General features: G+C 35.8%; 1 protein-coding gene across 6 annotated transcripts in view; it reads right to left on the bottom strand.

The window, feature by feature from the left end:
• Positions 1-845: 845 nt before the first annotated feature.
• ZNF638 (zinc finger protein 638) overlaps positions 846-19,752 on the bottom strand; it is an 85,653-nt gene continuing 66,746 nt past the window's right edge. For 3 of the 6 annotated variants that reach the window (XM_040223971.1, XM_040223969.1, XM_040223970.1), the window contains 9 exons: positions 17,689-17,726; positions 11,122-12,340; positions 10,476-10,541; positions 7,664-8,618; positions 6,754-6,858; positions 4,872-4,928; positions 3,444-3,533; positions 2,602-2,720; positions 846-1,166 (listed from right to left, as the gene is read on the bottom strand). In XM_040223971.1, the coding sequence (XP_040079905.1) occupies positions 1,101-1,166; positions 2,602-2,720; positions 3,444-3,533; positions 4,872-4,928; positions 6,754-6,858; positions 7,664-8,618; positions 10,476-10,541; positions 11,122-12,340; positions 17,689-17,726 (2,715 nt within the window). In that variant the 3' untranslated portion in view covers positions 846-1,100. The remainder of the gene's footprint in view (positions 1,167-2,601; positions 2,721-3,443; positions 3,534-4,871; positions 4,929-6,753; positions 6,859-7,663; positions 8,619-10,475; positions 10,542-11,121; positions 12,341-17,688; positions 17,727-19,752) is intronic. The other 3 variants (XM_040223966.1, XM_040223968.1, XM_040223967.1) reach the window with 3 other exon arrangements.

Genomic DNA, 19,752 nt, shown 5'->3' on the forward strand with positions numbered 1-19,752 from the left:
TGTTTCCTTCCATTCACCCTCTTTGTTAACTGGTGCATTCTAATAAAAAGAGGGCCTTCCCTGGTGGCTCAATGGGAAAGAAACTGCTTGCCAATGCAGGAGACACACGTTTGACCCCCGGGTTGGGAGAAGGAAATGGGTACCCATTCCAATTATGCTTGCCTGAAAAATTTCACGGATGGAGGGCCCTGGCAGGCTACAGTTAACAGGGCCACAAAAGAGGCAGATATGACAGCAACTCAAACAACAGCAATATTAAGAGATGGAAGGATCAGATATTAAAAATTCAAAGTCAGTAGGCTTATGTCTGAAGCACGGTTTCATCTACAACTTCACAGTACAGGACTGTGTCCAGCACCTAACAATTTCAGTGAGTTCCTTTTTTGCACCTTTACAACTCCCTACGAACATATGCAATAATAATTCAAATGGTTTACAAAGCAATTCCTGTGGTCTACAGCAAGTAAAGGCTGTTCTGTCTTCACAGTTTCAAGGTAATATTAAATGACTTGCTAGGAATCACCCTAAATGGGTCCTGGCAAAAACTGTTACCAGAAGCAGAAAAAGTATCTTTCTAATCCATTAAAAAAAGTCAAGCAAAGTTTTACTCAAACCTACCTGGGCTAAGCATGCCATAATTAAATTTTATCCAGAAAAACTGAAAATTTTAAGAAATCTTTGACCTGTACAAGGATAGCTGAAGCAAAGCCAAACACTGTCATGCCTTGATTCCTAGTAACGGTAGAAGAATCCCCAAGCACCCCAAGTCACGGTGGTTGTAGAGAAGCCTGTCTGCAACCAGAGGCAAGCAAGTCTTTAATAAATCAGCCACAAACACAACATGATTATTTTAAATATACAGTAGGAACATTTATTTTAACACTTCTAAAAGATATTTCTCCATGCCTGATGATTTGATATAAAAATCAAACCCATCATACTTTCCCCATCAGTCTCTCTACATCAAGGGCAATCAGAAATTTGTACAACATGAATATTTGCTTCTGAAACAAAAATTACAAATTAAGTGATAACAAAAATACACAAATCAACTGGACCCTAAACAAATTTCTAATGAATTCTTCCCCCCACCCCCTCAATCACCTAGAGCTTCTTTCTTCAGCCTCATTCTGCTCCTTTTCCTTTCTTTGCTTGGCCATGAACTTCTGTTAAAAGCAATTCATAATATATTTATTAGATGTTGCTTTGCTGTGTTACAATTATACCTAACACATTTCATTGTATTTACAATTTAATAAGCTTGATCCGACAAAATAAAGATTAAGGAAACATAGTGCCTTAGATTAACATTCCTTCATCAATCATCTGGTATTTATGATATACTATGCATTATATTGATGCTTGGGGACGCAGTGGTCAACAAGATAGGTAAGACCCTTCACCTCATGGAGCTCACATTCTAGTGGGGAAAGAGAAATAATAAACAATTAAGATAATTTCAGGGGTGGCAGTAAGTATTATAAGGGAAAGAAAGACAGTATAGTAAGTGAGACTGATTCTTTTTTAGGTGGGAGGAGTTCTCTATTTTAGCTAGGTCTTTTTTCTGTTAAAGGCCTTTCAGGGAAGCTGTTGTTTGAGCTAGGATTTAAAAGATGATGAAGGACCAGTTAGACAAAAGGGGTCACGAAAGGGTAAAAGAATAGCAATATAAAGGTGCAAAGGGGCCTTTAATATAGGAAAAATAAAACAGAGTCAAAAAAAGCTGGAACACAGTGAGCAATAATAGGAGGTCAGAGAAGCAGAAAAGAATCAGATCATATAGGACCTTAAAGACCCACAATAAGAAGTTTGGATATTATTCTAAGGGTAATATGAAGCCAGTGGAAGATTTCGAGTGGAAAAGTGACATGTTAACTTAAGAGCACAGGTAGCACAGCACAATGTTTAAGGGCACAAGCCTAGAGTAAAACAAAAGTGGGTTCAAATCCTAAATCTGCCCCTAACTAGCCATGTGATCTTGGGGATTAGATCCTTGGGTTTACATACTCGTTAAGTTGACTGGGGGACTGAATAAGCTTCCAGCAAATAAATAACAGCTCAAATAATGTTAGGTGAGTGTCTGTGCCACAAATTAAATATAGAGGATACATAGAGCAACTCTCAAACATTCAGGAGGAAATGAGGACCACTGTTTCAACTATGGCTAATGATGATTCTCTGGGGTTGTAATCTAAACGCTTCCCAAAGATATATACGACTTTAAAAGGGGGTAGTGGTAGTAAGGAAATGGTTTAAATAAAGTTAAGTGGATTCTTTGGCTAGACAAGTCCAAAACATTAATACATTATGTGTCCATGACTCTGCAATAGGGCATCAGATTATATAGTTTCCCACACTTTAATGGAATGTCACATGGGACTAGTAATACACAAAATCTATTCTGGCAAATGTTACCAGAAAATAGGAATAAAAACTAGAAGTTAGTGGCAAGTACAGTGAAGGACACAAATAAACTGGCACAAACCTTAAAAAGTTGTTTTAAAGGGGAAAGAATGTACATTTTGTAAGGACACTTCAGTACTTTGACTGTAGTAACAACACCTGAAGATTCTATGAGGAGTAAAGAATAAAAAAACTTACCTCTGTATTTTGCTTATGACGTGTACTCTTGCAGTGATTTGTCATTGCTTTTTCATCTGAGTAGAAGAGGGAACAAATTGGACAGAAGAATCCAGCCTTCGGTACAAGAAAGTCTAAATCTTGAAAATTCAGAGAGAGAGAAGGGGAAGAGGAAGGAAAAAAAAAAAATCAATGATATTTTTTCTATAGCTGTGTTAATAAATTTATCTAAACGTGACCAACATACTAAGCACAGCATACACTTATATATATACACACAAGCATAGTGGCCAAGAGCAATTAAATCTCTAATCATGAAACAGGTCTTTATTTTTAAATGAATCCTACAATATTCCAGGGCTTCCAGGATGCCAGGGCACTGGGAAAGCATCTGGCAGTCTTTGAAATAAATCTCTTAAGCATCCACTGTGTGTTTTGTTTTGTTTTTAAAAAAGAAACGGTATAACGGTATGAAGAGGCAAAATGACAGGCAACCATATGCTTGAGGAATATATTAGGTAAACAAAGAAGGTGCCCCCCAGCTCATCTGAGCTGGCCATGAACAAAGTTTGCTAGCTAAGCTTTTGCAGCATGTCCTAATACTCAACTGTAATTTCTGTCTGGGAAAGTATAACTCAATTTTTACCAGAGCAACAAAGAGAGAACATATCCCAAACTTCAAGAGTGCAATAAAACTATCTTTGCCAGGTAAAAACACAGAAATGCTAGTGTACAAAACTTGTTAATTTCCTCTCTAATCATCCATGCAAGTTTGCCACATTACTTACCTAAACAACAGAATACTTATATGATACTGAATTTTTATTTCACGTGGATAAGGAAAAATGTCATTTTTACTTTACCTTCAGGGACATCAGGTGCCACTGATCTCCCTGAAGAGTCCTCAGTCTTCTTGCGTTTCTTTTCTGGTTCTGAATCCTCTAATCCAGATTCTTCACCAACCAAAGTCATTAAATTTTTCAAAGAAAAAAAAGTTACTCAAAATAGATTTACAGATTTGTCTTTTAATTTTTACGAAGTTGTGTTGGTTTCTGCTATACAATAACGCTGACCAGCCGTAACATGCCCTCCCTCCTGAGCCTCCCCACTCTGTTCCCCCTATTCCACCCCTCTAGGTCATCACATAGCACCAGACTGGGTCCCTGTGTTATACAGCAATTTCTTACCAACTATCCACTTCACATACAATAGTGTATATATGTTGATACCACTTTCTCCATTCATCCCACTCACTCCCTCAACTGTGTCTACAAAGTCCATTCTTTACATCTGCATCTCCATTCCTTCACTGCAAACGGGTCCATTTCTAGATTTTGCAAGGCTAACATCAGATAATCTCTGCCTTTGAAGATTAATTTATGGATCATCTCTCTAAGTAAACCTTTCTCACCCAACTATTTTTCCAAGAGTCTTTATATAAGGAATAAGTGGGTAAATCGGTTCAACCTTATTAAATGGACTTAAGGATATGGGACTAAAGTTTAACAGCATATTTATACATGATTCCAGAAAAAATTCAAAGGTTAATGGGAGAAGTTCAAGTTCTACATTATGGATAACAGTTAGCATGTGTATGCAAAAGTGCTGGATTGGGAGAAGAGTGCAGAGTAAAGGGAAAAGCACACGAGCAGAGAGTAATTCTGATGGCCTCTATAGAAGGCATTCCAACCAAGAAAAACAGAGTCTACACTGATGGACTAAGACCCTTGTTAGACTGAATCACAAGTAAAATTACAAACATTCAAATCCAGCAAAGTGAATTAACAACTAAGAAAGCACTCAATGTTATGAGCAGACTGCATAATATGATCTTGGGGGAGGACAAAACCCAAAACTGGTTCCAGGCAATTCTAGTTACCCTTAGTAGGTGAAATACCTAACTGTAATATAGCACTTGACAAATCTTTTATATATTTATCCCACTTGGCTTTTAACACATGTGAGATAGGCAGGTCAAATCATTATTATCCGTATTTCTCCACAATGGAGACAGCAAAACCAAGAGGTAAGAACTGATTTTGTTCAAGGTTGCATAGCCAGGAAGTGATGGGAGATTTGTGATTTCAAGTTCAGTGCTCTCCCCGTGTAACTGGGCCACTGTTTACCACATCTGAGGGGATGGCTAGAAACTATTTAATTCATTATTTACTCTTCTTTTATTCCTTTAACAGTCAAGTCCCAAAGAGTTGATTTAAAAGACTGTCTCCCTTTTCTTGACTTGATGGTTAAAACAGCCTCCAGTCTTTTGCTGTAAGAAATTATTCCCTTACCAGAGTAACAAGCTTTCTCAAACACACTTGCTCCTACCATTCCAAAGGCACCTTTATTAAAAACAACAATACCACGTATTATTAATATATAGAGTTAGATAATAATTAAAAGATTAAAACAAATATTTTAAATTTAAAATTGTTTTAAGAAATGATTTTCTTAAGCTAGGTTCTTCATCAAACATATTGCCCAATAATGAAAATAAATGGTTACAGAAGCAGTAAAGAAGTGATCCTTTCTTTTATTTTTCTATGGACATGAGGCAGTACTAAGCAAGCTAATAGCTGAAGCTGCCGCATCACAAGAGAAATCCTGAGGGGGGAAAGCTCTGATGAAATCATGCTAGAAGCATTTTTCAGTTAGTAAAACCACTGATAGGCTTCCGGGGTGGCTCAGTGGTAAAGAATCTGCCTGCAGTGCAGGAGACACAGTTTAACCCCTGGGTTGGGAAGAAGAAAATGGCAACTCACTCCAGTAACCTGGCCTGAGAAATCCTGTGGACAGAGGCGCCTGACATACTACAGTCTGAGGGGTCACAAGAGTTGGACACAACTGAACAACTAAACAACAACAAAACCACTGACTATGGCTTGGTATCAAGGAGAGGTTAACGGAGAAGAATAGACAAAGGAGGAGTACCCACCTAGCTGAGAGAGAGCATCAAGAAACAGCACGTGATCAACAGTAACAAATGATACACAGAAATCAAGTAAGACTAAAAAGAAAAAAATTTTATCCAGTTTGACAAAAAGCAGAAGGGTTTCAAGTTTTTATTACACCTGGTTAGGAAATGGGAAAGGAAGGAGGCCTAAATAAATTGTGGAACAGCACTGAGGACCCAGTTGAGAGCTAGCTCAATGAGCTTGGACTGCATCACAGTTGGGTCATTTTTCCTTAGAGAACATGGGATACAAAAGCAAGAGGGCAATGAGGATGCTGCAAAGAGAATGGTACAAGGAATTTAGCATTTTGCTATGAATATAACAGACACTGGAGAAGCACATGGCAACCCACTCCAGTATTCTTGCCTGGAAAATCCATGGACAGAGAAGCCTGCCAGGCTTCTCTGGGGTCCATGGGGTCACAGAGTCAGACAGGACTGAAGTGACTAACACACATAACATAGATAGTAACAAGTACTTGTTAAGTAACTGGAGTATTCTAGATACGGTTTCTTATTTGTTTCAACATAAATTATGTTAATGTTATTAAGACATCTTATTTAATTTACTGGCTGGCTACTTGCCAGCATCCACAAAGCGAGGAACTTGGACCACAAGTTAGAGTTAGCTAGTAAACAATCCCTACTTGATGCTGCAGCATGGTCAGAATACCTTTCATGGATCATTTCCATGAAAATTAGTAACAAATTACAATAGGATCACCTATTATTCTATTATCCCACTCCAATAGTCTCTATAATGGCAATAATAAAAACCTTTCAGTTCATTTCAGTTCAGTCGCTCAGTCGTGTCTAACTCTTTGTGACCCCATGAATCGCAGCACGCCAGGCCTCCCTGTCCATCACCATCTCCCGGAGTTCACTCAGACTCACGTCCATTGAGTCCGTGATGCCATCCAGCTATCTCATCCTCTGTCGTTCCCTTCTCCTCCTGCCCCCAATCCCTCCCAGCATCAGTCTTTTCCAATGAGTCCACTTTTCGCATTAGGTGGCCAAGTACTGGAGTTTCAGCTTTAGCATCATTCCTTCCAAAGAAATCTTTACCCAGATCTAATTATTAACAGGCTGCCTGCCCTCACTCCCATCCCTTGCCCTGTTCAATCTTTTTTGACACTTTTCTTAGTAGATCTCTGGAACTTTAACCACCACCACCTCATGTGGTGTTACTCTCTCTCCCACTTCAATTAATCTTACTTTACCTTCACTAATTTGGAAGCCCTCTTCATCTTTCACTGGTTCCACTGTAACAGCTTTTTCTGAAGGTGGCATTTTTCCAATTCTAACTCTCTTGGTTGGCATTGTAGCTTTAAAGAGAAAGTCTAATTTATTACAACAGTAACAGTGTTTAAGTTAGTTTTAATTATGAATAACAACTTTAATACTTCTTTACAAAAAATACAGTATGACACAAATTTGGAAAGGAAACCTATTTCTAATTTTAAAAAAATAGGAGAATCCTATTTTAAAACATTCAGCATTAGTCTAAGCATTCTCCTTTTATTTTCCCATTTCTTGACCAAAACTACACTTCCCTACCTGCTTTTCTTAAAGAATCTACACACATTTTTTTTCTATTTTGTTCCACAAGTCTGTGGGATCTTTCTAGTATTTTTTACTCTCAGTATGGCTAAATCACTCAAGATTTCCGTATTGGAAATTATCTTGCTCTCCCTAAAGTACTAAAAGTGAACTGCCCTATCACTGTATACCATCAAAATACTACTTAAAAGTGAAATGGGACCTTCACGAACTTTCCCAAATTCTATGTCTAAGCAAAAACTAGGAGGCAGTCAGATATAAATAGCCTTCTACTTATCAAAAGCTATATTATTCTCAGTAATACAAATATAACATTGTCATTCCAATTCTAATCTGGGTACCCTAGATTGCCTTCTGTTTTTGTTATTTTTTTCTTGATACAGTAACTTAGGCCTAAGATCTGAACTAAGACAACTTTGTGAATCTTGAACATATTTCTTTGGAAAATATCACTTGGCCACAACTATCTGTTGGCTACAATGACATTATCGGTAATACTATAAAATATATTTTTAAAAATTTAAATGTAGTCCTCTCATAAAACAAAAATTACCCCGTCTAAGTATCTACCTGCTGAACGTCTTTCAATCATGGTTTTCGGATTTTCTTCCATAACATTCTCATTTACTGGGCCCACTTGAGACAAAGCTTCAAGTTTTGTCCTCTTTTTGTCCACAGTTCTCTTTTTTCTATCACCTCTCTTATCAGTGGGATGGTCATTTTTCCTCTGTGTTAACTCAATTTTTAAATCATTGTCTCCATCTTCTTCCTCTCCAACTTCATCAACAGTAACAAAATTAAGCTCTTCTTTAAGGTTGTTAAAATCTGCCAGAGAGTCTTCATCCTCTTCAGTTACTTCATCTAAAGTCACTAAATGCAGATCACTGCTGTCATCCTGTATTTCGTCTACAGTAACTAAAGTAGAAGGGTCTTCAGGCATCTGAGAAGAAATGAACCCAATAGAATCCCTTCCAGTATTTCCCTCATCTCCTTTAGTATTTAAAGCAGCAAAACTGATATCTGCTGACTCATTTAAAGGTAGCTCTTCTACTTCCCCAATTTCATCCACAGTTACCAAGCGTTCTTGTTTGAGAAGATCTTGCTCTTCAGCCACAGACAGCACAGTAACATCTTTAGTTTCACTGTGAGAAATGCAATCATCTTGATCAATTAACTCATCTAATGTAAGAAGTGAGTTTGAATTTTTAACCATGTCTTCCACATTTATGTCATCTTCATCAATTACTTCATCCACAGTGACTAGAGCTTGTGCTAGCTGTGCAGCTGCATCTTCCTCTTCCCCAATCTCATCCAATGTTACGAAAGATAACTCTCCCTCAACCACACGAGGAGCAGACATCTTTCCCTTCTTCTTCTTCAAGGTCAATTCAGACGAAGGGGTGTTTTTGAGAGCTTCTTTCCTTTTTCCCTTCAGTGGATTCTGCTTGACTTGAAAAGGATTTACTTCTTCTATAACCTCATCCACAGTAACAAATTCATCCAAATTAAATGGAAATAAAGGTTCCTGTTTGGGAAAAAAAAAAAAAAATCAGAACTGTGAACAACTACTGATAACTGGCTAGGTCCCAAATAGTTTCAATAAATGTGCATGACGTATCTATCATTTGTGAGAATTTCAAGAGACGGCATGAGAATTTCAGCAGAGATGTTTCCTAAAGCTGAAATTATTTTTCAAAGCCCCCAAAAGCCAAAGAGTAAACAATGCCAAAGGTAAATCCTAACAATATCAATCCAATTTCAGTAAGATTACAATTATTTCCTAAATGATGTATGAGTTTTAAAATATGACGCACAAAAATACTGCATTTAAATCACCTATCAAACAATACAATGTAAAAGCTTACAGCTTCTATATGTTAAATGATATCTACCGAGAGTTTTGGAGAATTCACAGACTACTAAAAGCACTTCAAATGAAACTAGAAAGTTAACAGTTAACTAGACTGTTCCAGTGATGAATGTACACATATAATACATATTTTAAGATATGCAATAGTAAGATACAGGCATACTTTGCTTTACTGTACTTTGCAGATACATTTTTTACAAATTGAAGATTTGTGAAAACCCTGTGATAAGCAAGTCTACTGGCTCCACTTTTTCAACAGCATCTGCTAACTTCATGTCTCTGTCACATTTCACTAATTCTCACATTATTCAAACTTTTTCATCATTATTATATTTGTTATGATGATCCCTAGTTAGTGATCTTTGATGCTTCTATTTACAAAAGTTACTAAGTTACTGAAGGCTCAGATAATAGCATTTTTTGGCAATAAGGAATTTTAAAATTAAGGTATGTACATTTCCTGAAGACACAATGCAACTGCACATTTAACAGAGTACAGTATAGCATAAACATAACTTACATGCACTGGGAAACCAAAAAATTCATGTGACTCACTTTTCTTGTGGTATTCACTTTACTATGGCAGTCTGGAACCAAACTTGTAATATCTCTAAGGTATGCCTATGTAAGGTTTATGTTTTGAGAAAGTTACATGGAAAACTTATTACTAAGACTTAATGACAAATATAACTACAATAAAAAAAATTAAAAAGAAACAGTTATCTGTGATTTGAAAAATGGTGCTAATACTAAAGAAAATAAATTCCTGGCAGGCCTCCTACACATTTAGTATGCTATCAATGGTCAATTACTAGCAAACATAATAATGGCATTAGAATACATACCCCACTAATTTGGGGGCAGGAGGAGGAATCTGTACACAACTGTATGATCAATTTATTAAGCCATGAAACAAACCATAATCCTTACTTCTGGGTTTTTAAGCTAGTAACATTTCTCCTTGCTCTAATAAAATAGGCTCAAATTTATCCCCTACCAGAAGAAAAAAGTAAAATAACTGAAAAAATAATCTATGAGTAAGAGAAACCTAAAATACCAAACAGCCAAATAAAAATTATAGTATGTTTATTTGGCAGTAGATGTCACTAACCAGAAAGTAAATCTTAGAACCCATCTAGTTAGGGTAAATTGAACCATACCGAAAGGACCACAAATTGGAGAGGACTCCAGTCAAAAGTCAATCTCCTTTACACACAAGATTTTATTCTGTATTACAACCTATTCTTATTGAGAAGAGACTGGAAGTGTCTCCCTTTCTAATTCCCTTTCCATCCTTGTATAACTTTTTGCCCCACACTAAGAACACCAACTATTTAGCTTAGCTCAAGGTCAGAAAACAAACTGGTAGTAAGGTCAAAAATAAAATATCTCATTCCTGTCCCTTGCTCTATTATCAAGCTAATTATTATAGGAGAGACACAAGTTACAAGGTAGACGAACTCTTACGGAATGAAGGAACAGATGGGTCCATATTAGTGGACTGTTTCTTACCTCTTTGGATTTTGAACTTCTACCAGTGGTGTTTTTAGGATTCTTAGTGTTTTGAGCTGTCAAAGTCTGAAATATTAAATAAGAAACACAGAAAAACAGAATTTACAACTAGATTATTAATGTCCTTTAAAACAAACAAAAAAAAAGTGCAGAAAGCAAATATTACCCAAACACATTCAATGACACAAATATTTAATAGGTATTCCAAGTGAAGTCAACAATCATCTCCATAAACTGTAGTTAAACTTAGTTTTACTGATCTTTTCTTCTCAATAGCTACAATGTCCTATCAGTAAGTTGATAAATGAAGCTTTAATTTAAAAGAGAAAACGGTTTCCCATTTCAGAAGCAGGATGTTAAATCACTGCAGGAGATTCACTGCAGAATTTTTTTTTAAATGCAAAGTTTTATTACTGACCATATTTTATCCAAATAATGTTTTCACATGTTAATAAATTACAAATTTGAGCTTATTATTCCAAGTGTCTACTGGCTTAAATCAATGGAGTCATTTAAGAAAGGGAAAAGAGAGCTTGGGTGCAAAAGGAGTGAGGAGATGAAAGTATAAAGCGGAATTACATCTCTTACTCCTTAGCTACAATAGAGAGACTAATCAAAGACACTTGGCTCTTCCTGCCCTCCTCACCTTATTGTTGCTGTCATCCCGTTTCATGATGGAAGGTTTGGCCTCTGTTTCCTGAGGCTGTTTTGTAACATCCCTGTAATCCAGTTTAGAATCTTTGCCTTGCAGGGCCGAGATCCTTCCACTGCTTCCTCTGGTAACACCGCTCTGAATGGGTTTTAATTTACTGCTGTTTTCAGCCAAGCCTGACCTGGCACTTGTAGGTTTAAGTAGACCTGATTCCTTGGCTGAAAGCCTCTTTTCAGCATTTATTTGATCTCTGAGTACAGATTTTAGAAAACTTTTCTGGTTTTCAGACTTTGAAGCTGTAGCTTTTGCCTTTGTGGAAGAGACCACATCAGCCCTGAGGCCTGATTTACTGCTAGATGCATTCGATGCAACCAGCGCACTAATTTTACTAGCTTCATCAGGCTTATCGGCCTGAACCACTGTTTTATTTGGACATGCCTTGGTCACTGAGTTTTCTGCAGGTTTTTCTTTCACTGCAGCTACAACCTTATCCAGCTTCTCTGTAACCAGCCTATCATTCTTCTCAGCCTTCTCTCTTCCTATCTTCAGATCCATTCTGGCTTCCTTGGTATTTAATTCATTCTCTTCCTCCTCATCCATGTTAGTTTTTTCAGAAATTCCCTTTATGCTCACTGCCTGCTCATCCCCAGTGGAAATTCCAGGTACTAAGGCCTCAACACAAGTAGATGGTACTATTTCTGAAACAGTTTCTTGTTTGTCTACTTCAGCTACAGCTTCTATCACAGACTGTGTAATCCCAGAAAAGAAATCTGCTTCAGCTGGAGAGTCTTCTAGAATTCCTTTGATGTTCTTTTCTTCTATAAATGTATTATCAGATGTTGATAACTCTGTTTCCAGGTTAATAATTTCTGTTTCTTCCTTCTCAAAGTCACTGGTATACACCTGCTGATTTAAAACAGAGTCCCCTACATTTTCAGTGAATAAGTCAATACTGGCTGACGTGGATGCTACAAGAGGAATTTCCACTTTGACCTCCTCTCCTTGAGTTTCAACTTCAAATGTTTCAAGAGCAAAATCAGAGACACACAGTGTTTTTTCTGGTTCTTCCTCAAAAGGCTCTTTCTGCTGTATAAAAGTTCCTGTTTGAACGTTGGGAACAGATTCTTCTTCAACCTCACTAGGTTTAATAGAGGGACTATCAGCTGTTGTTTGCACCTCACTTTCATCAACTGGACTGTTTTTCAAGTCAGGGCTAAAAGTATTTAAAAACAAAAGAATACAAACAAAAACACAAACAAAAATCAAACTATGATGAGAGTTCAACCATTATAAATAACCCTGCCTATGGTAACTGTTAAGACTTCCTAATGCAATAGCGATAAGCACTGGGAAATCCAGTCTATCCACATTAAAATGTTTAAGAAGTTTTGATGTAAATATACAGATAAAGTAAAATTTTAAAAAGAGCCTCCACTGCAGTAATGATTTCTTTTTAGCTCAATGAAATAATGGCAATATTATAACCACTGGTATGAACCTTTTACCCATGTAAGTTATAACCATTTTTTCCCCTTTTGTGTCATCCCCCCCATCCCCCAATATTAGAAGGTTAAATGTGAGTTCAAGACATTGCAAATTATTATTAGATCCTAGCTTCCCAACAGTAAAATACGTTCATGGTTCATAAAACTAATGACTCATGCTTTAAAATTTACAATTCTCTAAGTGAGCCTTACCAAACAGGAACATAAACAGAAAGTGCAAGTTCACACTCTTAACATGTCACCTCTTTCTTTAGGATGTGAAACAGATTTGTTTTTAATTTCCCAAGAACTGTATTTATTAGTAATACTTACAAGAAAACTTTCTTGGGAAATATCTTTTAAATACTCTTGTCAGAAATTTAAAGTTAGTGGCAAAGCTGATAAGATCACCTTTACATAAACATGTAGTCTTATTATAAAGTATGTAGGTGCCATTGCTATATCACAAGAAGAAAGACATTAAATCTTTCCAGTTATAGAGAATAATTAAAGATATACTACTCTTCAGTTATTGCAAGATGATGTATTATCTGCGTAATACAGATAATATTGCAAAATATTCCGTGAGATATTATTAATATTTCAAAAGTCTGGAAAAACTGCTATACATTAGGGTCTAATCATATGAGCTAATAAACAATTTCTCTCTTCCTCAAAGATGGTAAACTTAAAATTCCAATGAGATCAGAGAAACACCTCTTGAATAGGAAAGCTGTTAAGGCAAAGAGTTTCAAGAAATATTTAAATTAAAAAGTCAGTAACCATAGACTTTAATCAAATAATATTCTATCACATGTATAAGCTATCCTTTGTATACTGAAAAGATTTAAAGACTTTTATTTGAAATAATTCATATCCCTTATATTAAAATATAAAATGGCTGATTTTTTATGTCCCAAATTCTAACACAAGTCAAGAAAAAACTTGCTGGCAAGCACAAATATGACAAAGATAAGAAAAAGCTGTGATATTCAATTAAAGCAGTCATGTAATTATTACTTCTCAAAAAGTGAGTTTTCATTTTTAAATTATAAATTTATAACTTCATTTATAAGTTTCATTTTTAAGAGACTGATTTCTAATAATGATTTAATTCAAATTCCTGCCTCATTACAGAACTGCACATTAACCCTAAAGGCTTTACAAGTTAGGGCTATATGAAACTACCAATTTATCAGGCTTTAGAAAGAGAAAAATGGTGATTTTGATTCCTGGCTCTAGGATATAGCAAGTCCTTCCTGTCCACCATATTTCAATTTTGTCAATAAATTTAAAAAGCTATTATCTTTTTAACATAATGAATCATTATGCACATCCACACTTCTGACAGACAGCATAAGCCTACTTGGGAAAATAGCTTAATTCTATATTTGTTCTTGTGTGTCAGTCTTTTAAAATTATACTGCTTTCTTCTCAGGATTCAAATAGTATCTAGTTTTCTGGCTAATATGGAAAAAGCTTCAGTGTTCACCAAGTTAGCTTGGAGAGTCAGTCTGAGAAGTCAAATAAGTGAAATTATTCACACCAGAGTGAAAAAATCAGTCTCTTAAAAGATCAAAGAAAACAAAATCATATTCTGGAAACTAGACCAAAAAAGGACTTCAGGAAGGCAGGATTCAGTACAGAGGTATCTAATTTCCCATCCCCGTCCTATCCCCACCCCACCGTAACACCAGGGTTTCAAAACCTTCAGAGAAGGTATACAATAAAAGCTGGCCATGAGATCAAAGATTAACCCCATAAAGACACTTTCCATGTTTGCACAATAAAGGACAGAAACTGTAAGGACCTAACAGAAGCAGAAGAGATTAAGATGTGGCAAGAATACACAGAAGAACTGTACAAAAAAGGTCTTAATGATCCAGATAACAATAATGGTATGGTCACTCATCTAGAGCCAGACATCCTGGGGTGTGAAAGTCAAGTGGGTCTTAGGAAGCATCACTAAGAACAAAGCTAGGGGAGGTGATGGAATTTCAGCAGATCTATTTCAAATCCTAAAACATGGTACTGATAAAGTGCTACACTCAATATGCCAGCACATTTGGAAAACTCAGCAGTGGCCACAGGATTGGAAAAGGTCAGTTTTCATTCCAATCCCAAAGAAAGGCAATGCAAGAGAATGTTCAAACTACTGCACAACTGCACTCATCTCACACGATAGCAAAGTAATGCCCCAAATTCTCCAAGCGAGTTTTCAACAATACATGAACCAAGGACTTCCGAATGTTCAACCTGGATTTAGAAAAGGCAGAGGAACCAGAGATCAAATTGCCAACATCAGTCAGATCATCAAAAAAGCAAGAGAGTTCCAGAAAAACATCTACTTCATTCACCTTACCTGCCTTGTGAGAAACAGAAGTCAAGAAGTAACAGGTCAAGAACAGAACAGACTGGTTCAAAATTGGGAAAGGAGTAAGTCAAGGCTATATATTATTACCCTGTCTCTTTAACTTATATGCAGAGTATGTCATATGAAATGCTGACCTGGATGAATCACAAGCTTGAACCAAGACTGCCAGGAAAAGTATCAACCACCTCAGATATGCAGATAATACCACTCTAATGGCACAAAGTGAAGAGAAACTAAAGAGCTTCTTGGTAAGGGTGAAAGAATGAAAAAGATGCCTTGAAACTGAACATTCAAAAAATGAAGACCATGGCACTGGGTCCCATTACTTCATGGCAAATAGATGGCGGAAAATGTGGAAACAGTGATAGATTTTATTTTCCCGGACTCCAAAATCACTGTGGATAGTGATTGCATCCATGTAATTAAATGGATTGCTTGCTCCTTGGAAGAAAAGCTTTGACAAACCTAGACAGCATATTAAGAGACATAAGTTTGCTGACAAAGGTACAAAGCGATGGTTTTTCCAGTAGCCATGTATGATGTGAGAGTTTGACCATAAAGAAGGCTGAGTGCAGCAGAACTGATGCTTTCAAATTGTGGTGCTGGAGACTTTTGAGAGTCCCCTGGACAGCAAGGAGATCGAATCAGTCAATCCTAAAGGCAATCAATCCTGAATATTCATTGGAAGGACTGATGCTGAAATCTCCAATACTTTAGCCACCTAATGGGAGGAGCTGACTCATTTGAAAAGACCCTGATGCTGGTAAAGACTGAGGGCAAGAAAAGGGGTCGATAGTGGATGAGATGGTTGGACGGCATCACTGATCCGATTCAATGGACATGAGTTTGAGCCAACTCCAGGAGGAATAGTAGAAGACAGGGAAGCCTGGCGTGCTACAGTCCACTGGGTCGCAAAGTCAGACACGACTTAGCAACTGAACAACAACATACTTCCGAGAAACTTTAGAATGAGACATAATACTGAAGATTAGTTACAGCCACTGAGTTTTTCCCAACATTATTAATGAACTTGCAAACACTTCATTTTGCAGTCTTAATCACATGATAAATAATGCTGACATGGGGGCCAGTTAGAACAGGTAAAATGCAGAACTTTATCAAATTATTAATATATCCATGTGAGATTTCTTTTAAAAAGCAAACACTTTAATTATAAACAAGAGGATCACATTAATGAATTAGTATCCATAAGTGCTTTAACAAAAAAAAATAACAAGCATCAGTATTTTCTCAGGATCACTCCAATAAAGAAATGTGAATAAAAAAGAGAGAAAAAAGAACGTGAAGTATTCAGCAATATCCCACATCTCTGTTCTCTAATGTCATATATATCAGAAAAAAATTACTGCAAAATGGAAATTAAAAATTAGTACTAGAACCTTAAAAATTCTTTTTATAAGCCCAGACAACTATCTGTAAATTAAGACACATCTGATTTTAAAAGTCAAAACAATGAAAGAGAAAATGACCAAACACACACAATAACTATTCTTTCACACAGGAAAGAAACTGTCAAATGAAATATATAAAGTGGATTTTTGGAAGAGCCTACTTACTTACCAGCCAGTTACTGTACCCAAACTGCAGGTCTATTTATACTACCACATGTGGCACTGTGTGGTTATTCAGCCCTTTGTAGGCTTTTATAGCAAACACTGCTATTGGTTTCTACTTCTTAGGCATGTAAATATAACTGGCACAATGATGTGCAACTTAAAAAAGTCTGTGTGAACCTATATAGCAAATCTATTGCTTATAAATATACTTATAATCAGCTTTATCATTTCAAAGTTTCATTTAATAAAAATTGAGACAAAAACTTGTAAGATATTCTGTTTTTCAGGCATCTTATAATTAGGCAGTGTATCAAGTAAGATAAACTTCCCATATTTAAACATTCAAACTCCTCCTTCAAACTGATAAGCTCTTACTACCACTGACTAAGAAATAAGGGTAAACTCCATACTATAAAAGGGAAAGAATTCTCAATGAGTGATTCTCAATGATGAGGAGTAAAACGGGGGTTTATTCAGCGGTGGGACAAAGGTGGTAATGAGTATGATATTTATCAGGATGAGAAAGTCACTAAGCACAGGATATACCATATGTGGTCCAAAAAAGTGGTGAGTTACTAGTTATATAGACTCTGAAGAACAAACTTTCAACCTCTGAAAATACAAAGCAGTGTACCTATTATTTTGCTTTATACCAAAATACACACTAAATAGTATCTTTTTTGTTTTAAAAACTCAATGAACTTTCAAAGGGTTCTACAAAAAAACTGAAAATTTACTACTGTGTGTAACTATTTTGGAATAGAAAAGTCTACCAAATAATGATAACACAGTTGAATTGTTCAAGTCTTAGTAAAACATTTTATAAAGAAGTCAAATTTATATATTCAATACAAACTGTGTGTATACATTCTCTTTTCCTTAAAAAAAAAAATTCAGTAAATATCTGAAAGAGAGCAAAAACAACAGTAACAAAAAGCCCCAAAGTCAAACATAGGCCCCTAAAACCCTCAAACAAAACAAAAAACACCCTGACAACACTCATATACACACAAAATTATCATGAAAGATAAACTTTTTATAATAAGTAAACAATTACCATAAAATATAGAAATAAAATTCAGTAATTCAACTTATAAAAAGTGGTAGCAAAAGTAAAGAAACATACCTTTCCTTTCCTAGTTCTGAGTCTTTCTCAGCTTTCACCTGTAATATAATTCCGTATTTTATTAGCGTCTATTCTACTGGATTTCAAATATTTAATTCATCACTGCAGTGCTTTCAGTTCTTAAAAATCTAAGCTAAAAAAGACAAAACCATACCTTAAAAATATATCAAAACAGGTAGTTCTCAGTGTCCATATAATTATGTTCTAGAACTTTTTTCCCCATTTTTAAAGAGCTCTAAATAAGGTTATACAGAATAAATGATACACAGAAATTAATGAGAAAAATAAGTGTCCATAATGCTGATAGTAAATAGGAAAAATTTTAACTTTAAAAGCCTGGCAATGCCACTTCTGCTAAGAATAAAAAGCTGAAATACCAACATCTTTTTTGTGTGAAATTATAATTTTAAAAGACTTCTATTAAGAAGGGAGACTAGTTGACTTAAAAAGCTTTCTATATAAAACATATAGAAATGCTGGACAAATTTTAACAACAATCCTTTTAAACATATATCTGAACCACCAAGAAAGCAATGTCCTGGAGCCCAAAATGAAAGAAGCAGGAATTAAAATTCAGTGCTTATGTACTAAGCATTGATCCAGGCACTTAACACATCACTGAACAAAACAGCAAAAATATCCACGTTTCAGAACTTTTACATACTAGCTGGAGGCTTTTTCTGTGGGAATCATGTGTGCTGAATTGAGAATGATCTTTCTTTAGATCTTGTCAGATTAAAAGCAGAGAACTGTATTATATAAAAACGGAATAATATTTCTAGAGAGGTTCCTGGTGTGAGAGTTGACATCCCAGAGTAAAGGCCTTCTTTACTAGGATACCTGGTAAGGTACTGCATCTACACTGTAATGATATATAAAGAAAACTAGAGATGGCAGTATAAACCCTATCCACAGTGCTTACAGTTTTCTCTTGTTAAAGAAAACTTCTTAGAAAACAAAACCAACCTATATGATAGTGAAGGAAATCTATACCAGATACCTGTATTAGCTAACTTGCTTCTTTATTCATAAATTAGTAAGAGAGAAACAAATGCACAAGAGAGAACAAGTTAAGCATACAAAACTGACTGAAGATATTTCAGAGAACTCTTTTAAAAACAGCTCTAAAGAATACTCTCTAAAGAACTGTTCTGAAAATTTTAAAAATTCAATAGGATATAGCATCCAAAGTATCAGTACAAGTGCTACTTTCAAAAGACAGAACAGTAAACTTTGAAGAGAATATTCAAAGACATAAGAGAAAAATTTTCCTCAGGTGAAGGAACATAATAATTTTTAGATCTGCAGAACATAGGAAATAAAATCCAAACCAAGTTAAAACCTTGTTCACTGTACTTAATCATACTGATCCTCCCAAATCACCAAACTGTCCTTAAGGCCTTAGTGCTTATTTTCTCTAAAAACCTCTTCTCCTTGCCATGTATAGAGCTCGCTCTCTTCTTTCTTTTAGGTTTCTCAAATAATTCTTTCTCAGAGGGGCCTGACCAGTCTAAAATACACATATCCCCCTGGCATACCCAGTCATTTAGCACTCTGTATCCTTTTATCTTGATTTGTCTCCACAGTACTTCACAGCACTTTTAACCACCTGACACACACACACACTATATTACAGCTAGCCTATTTTACAATAGATAAGGTGTATATGTGTGTGTGTGAATTATCGACAGTCTGTCTGCTCCACTAAAAAAACAAACAATAAAAGAACAGCATGGGCAAAGAATTCTTCACCTAAACACATTACCAATGAAATAAGTAAGAGAAAAATGAAGTCATTTCCAAATATGCAGGGATTCAAAAGGTCTACTGGCCACACATACTTTCTGGGAAAATTAGTTGGCAATGTATTCCAGCAAACAGAAAGTAATCCAAGAGAATAGGAGATACAGAGTCCAAGAAATAACAGAAGTAACTCAGAAGACCAATAAAAAGAAAAGCAGAGGTATACAGGTGCTTTACAAAGCAAATGATCAAAAATTCAGAACAGAGTGTGAGAAAAAACAGCTCTGAGAGCAGATTCAACAAATAGTAACTAAGTTATAT

Source organism: Oryx dammah, unplaced genomic scaffold (assembly GCF_014754425.2).
Source record: "Oryx dammah isolate SB20612 unplaced genomic scaffold, SCBI_Odam_1.1 HiC_scaffold_25, whole genome shotgun sequence".
Lineage (NCBI taxonomy): Eukaryota > Metazoa > Chordata > Mammalia > Artiodactyla > Bovidae > Oryx > Oryx dammah.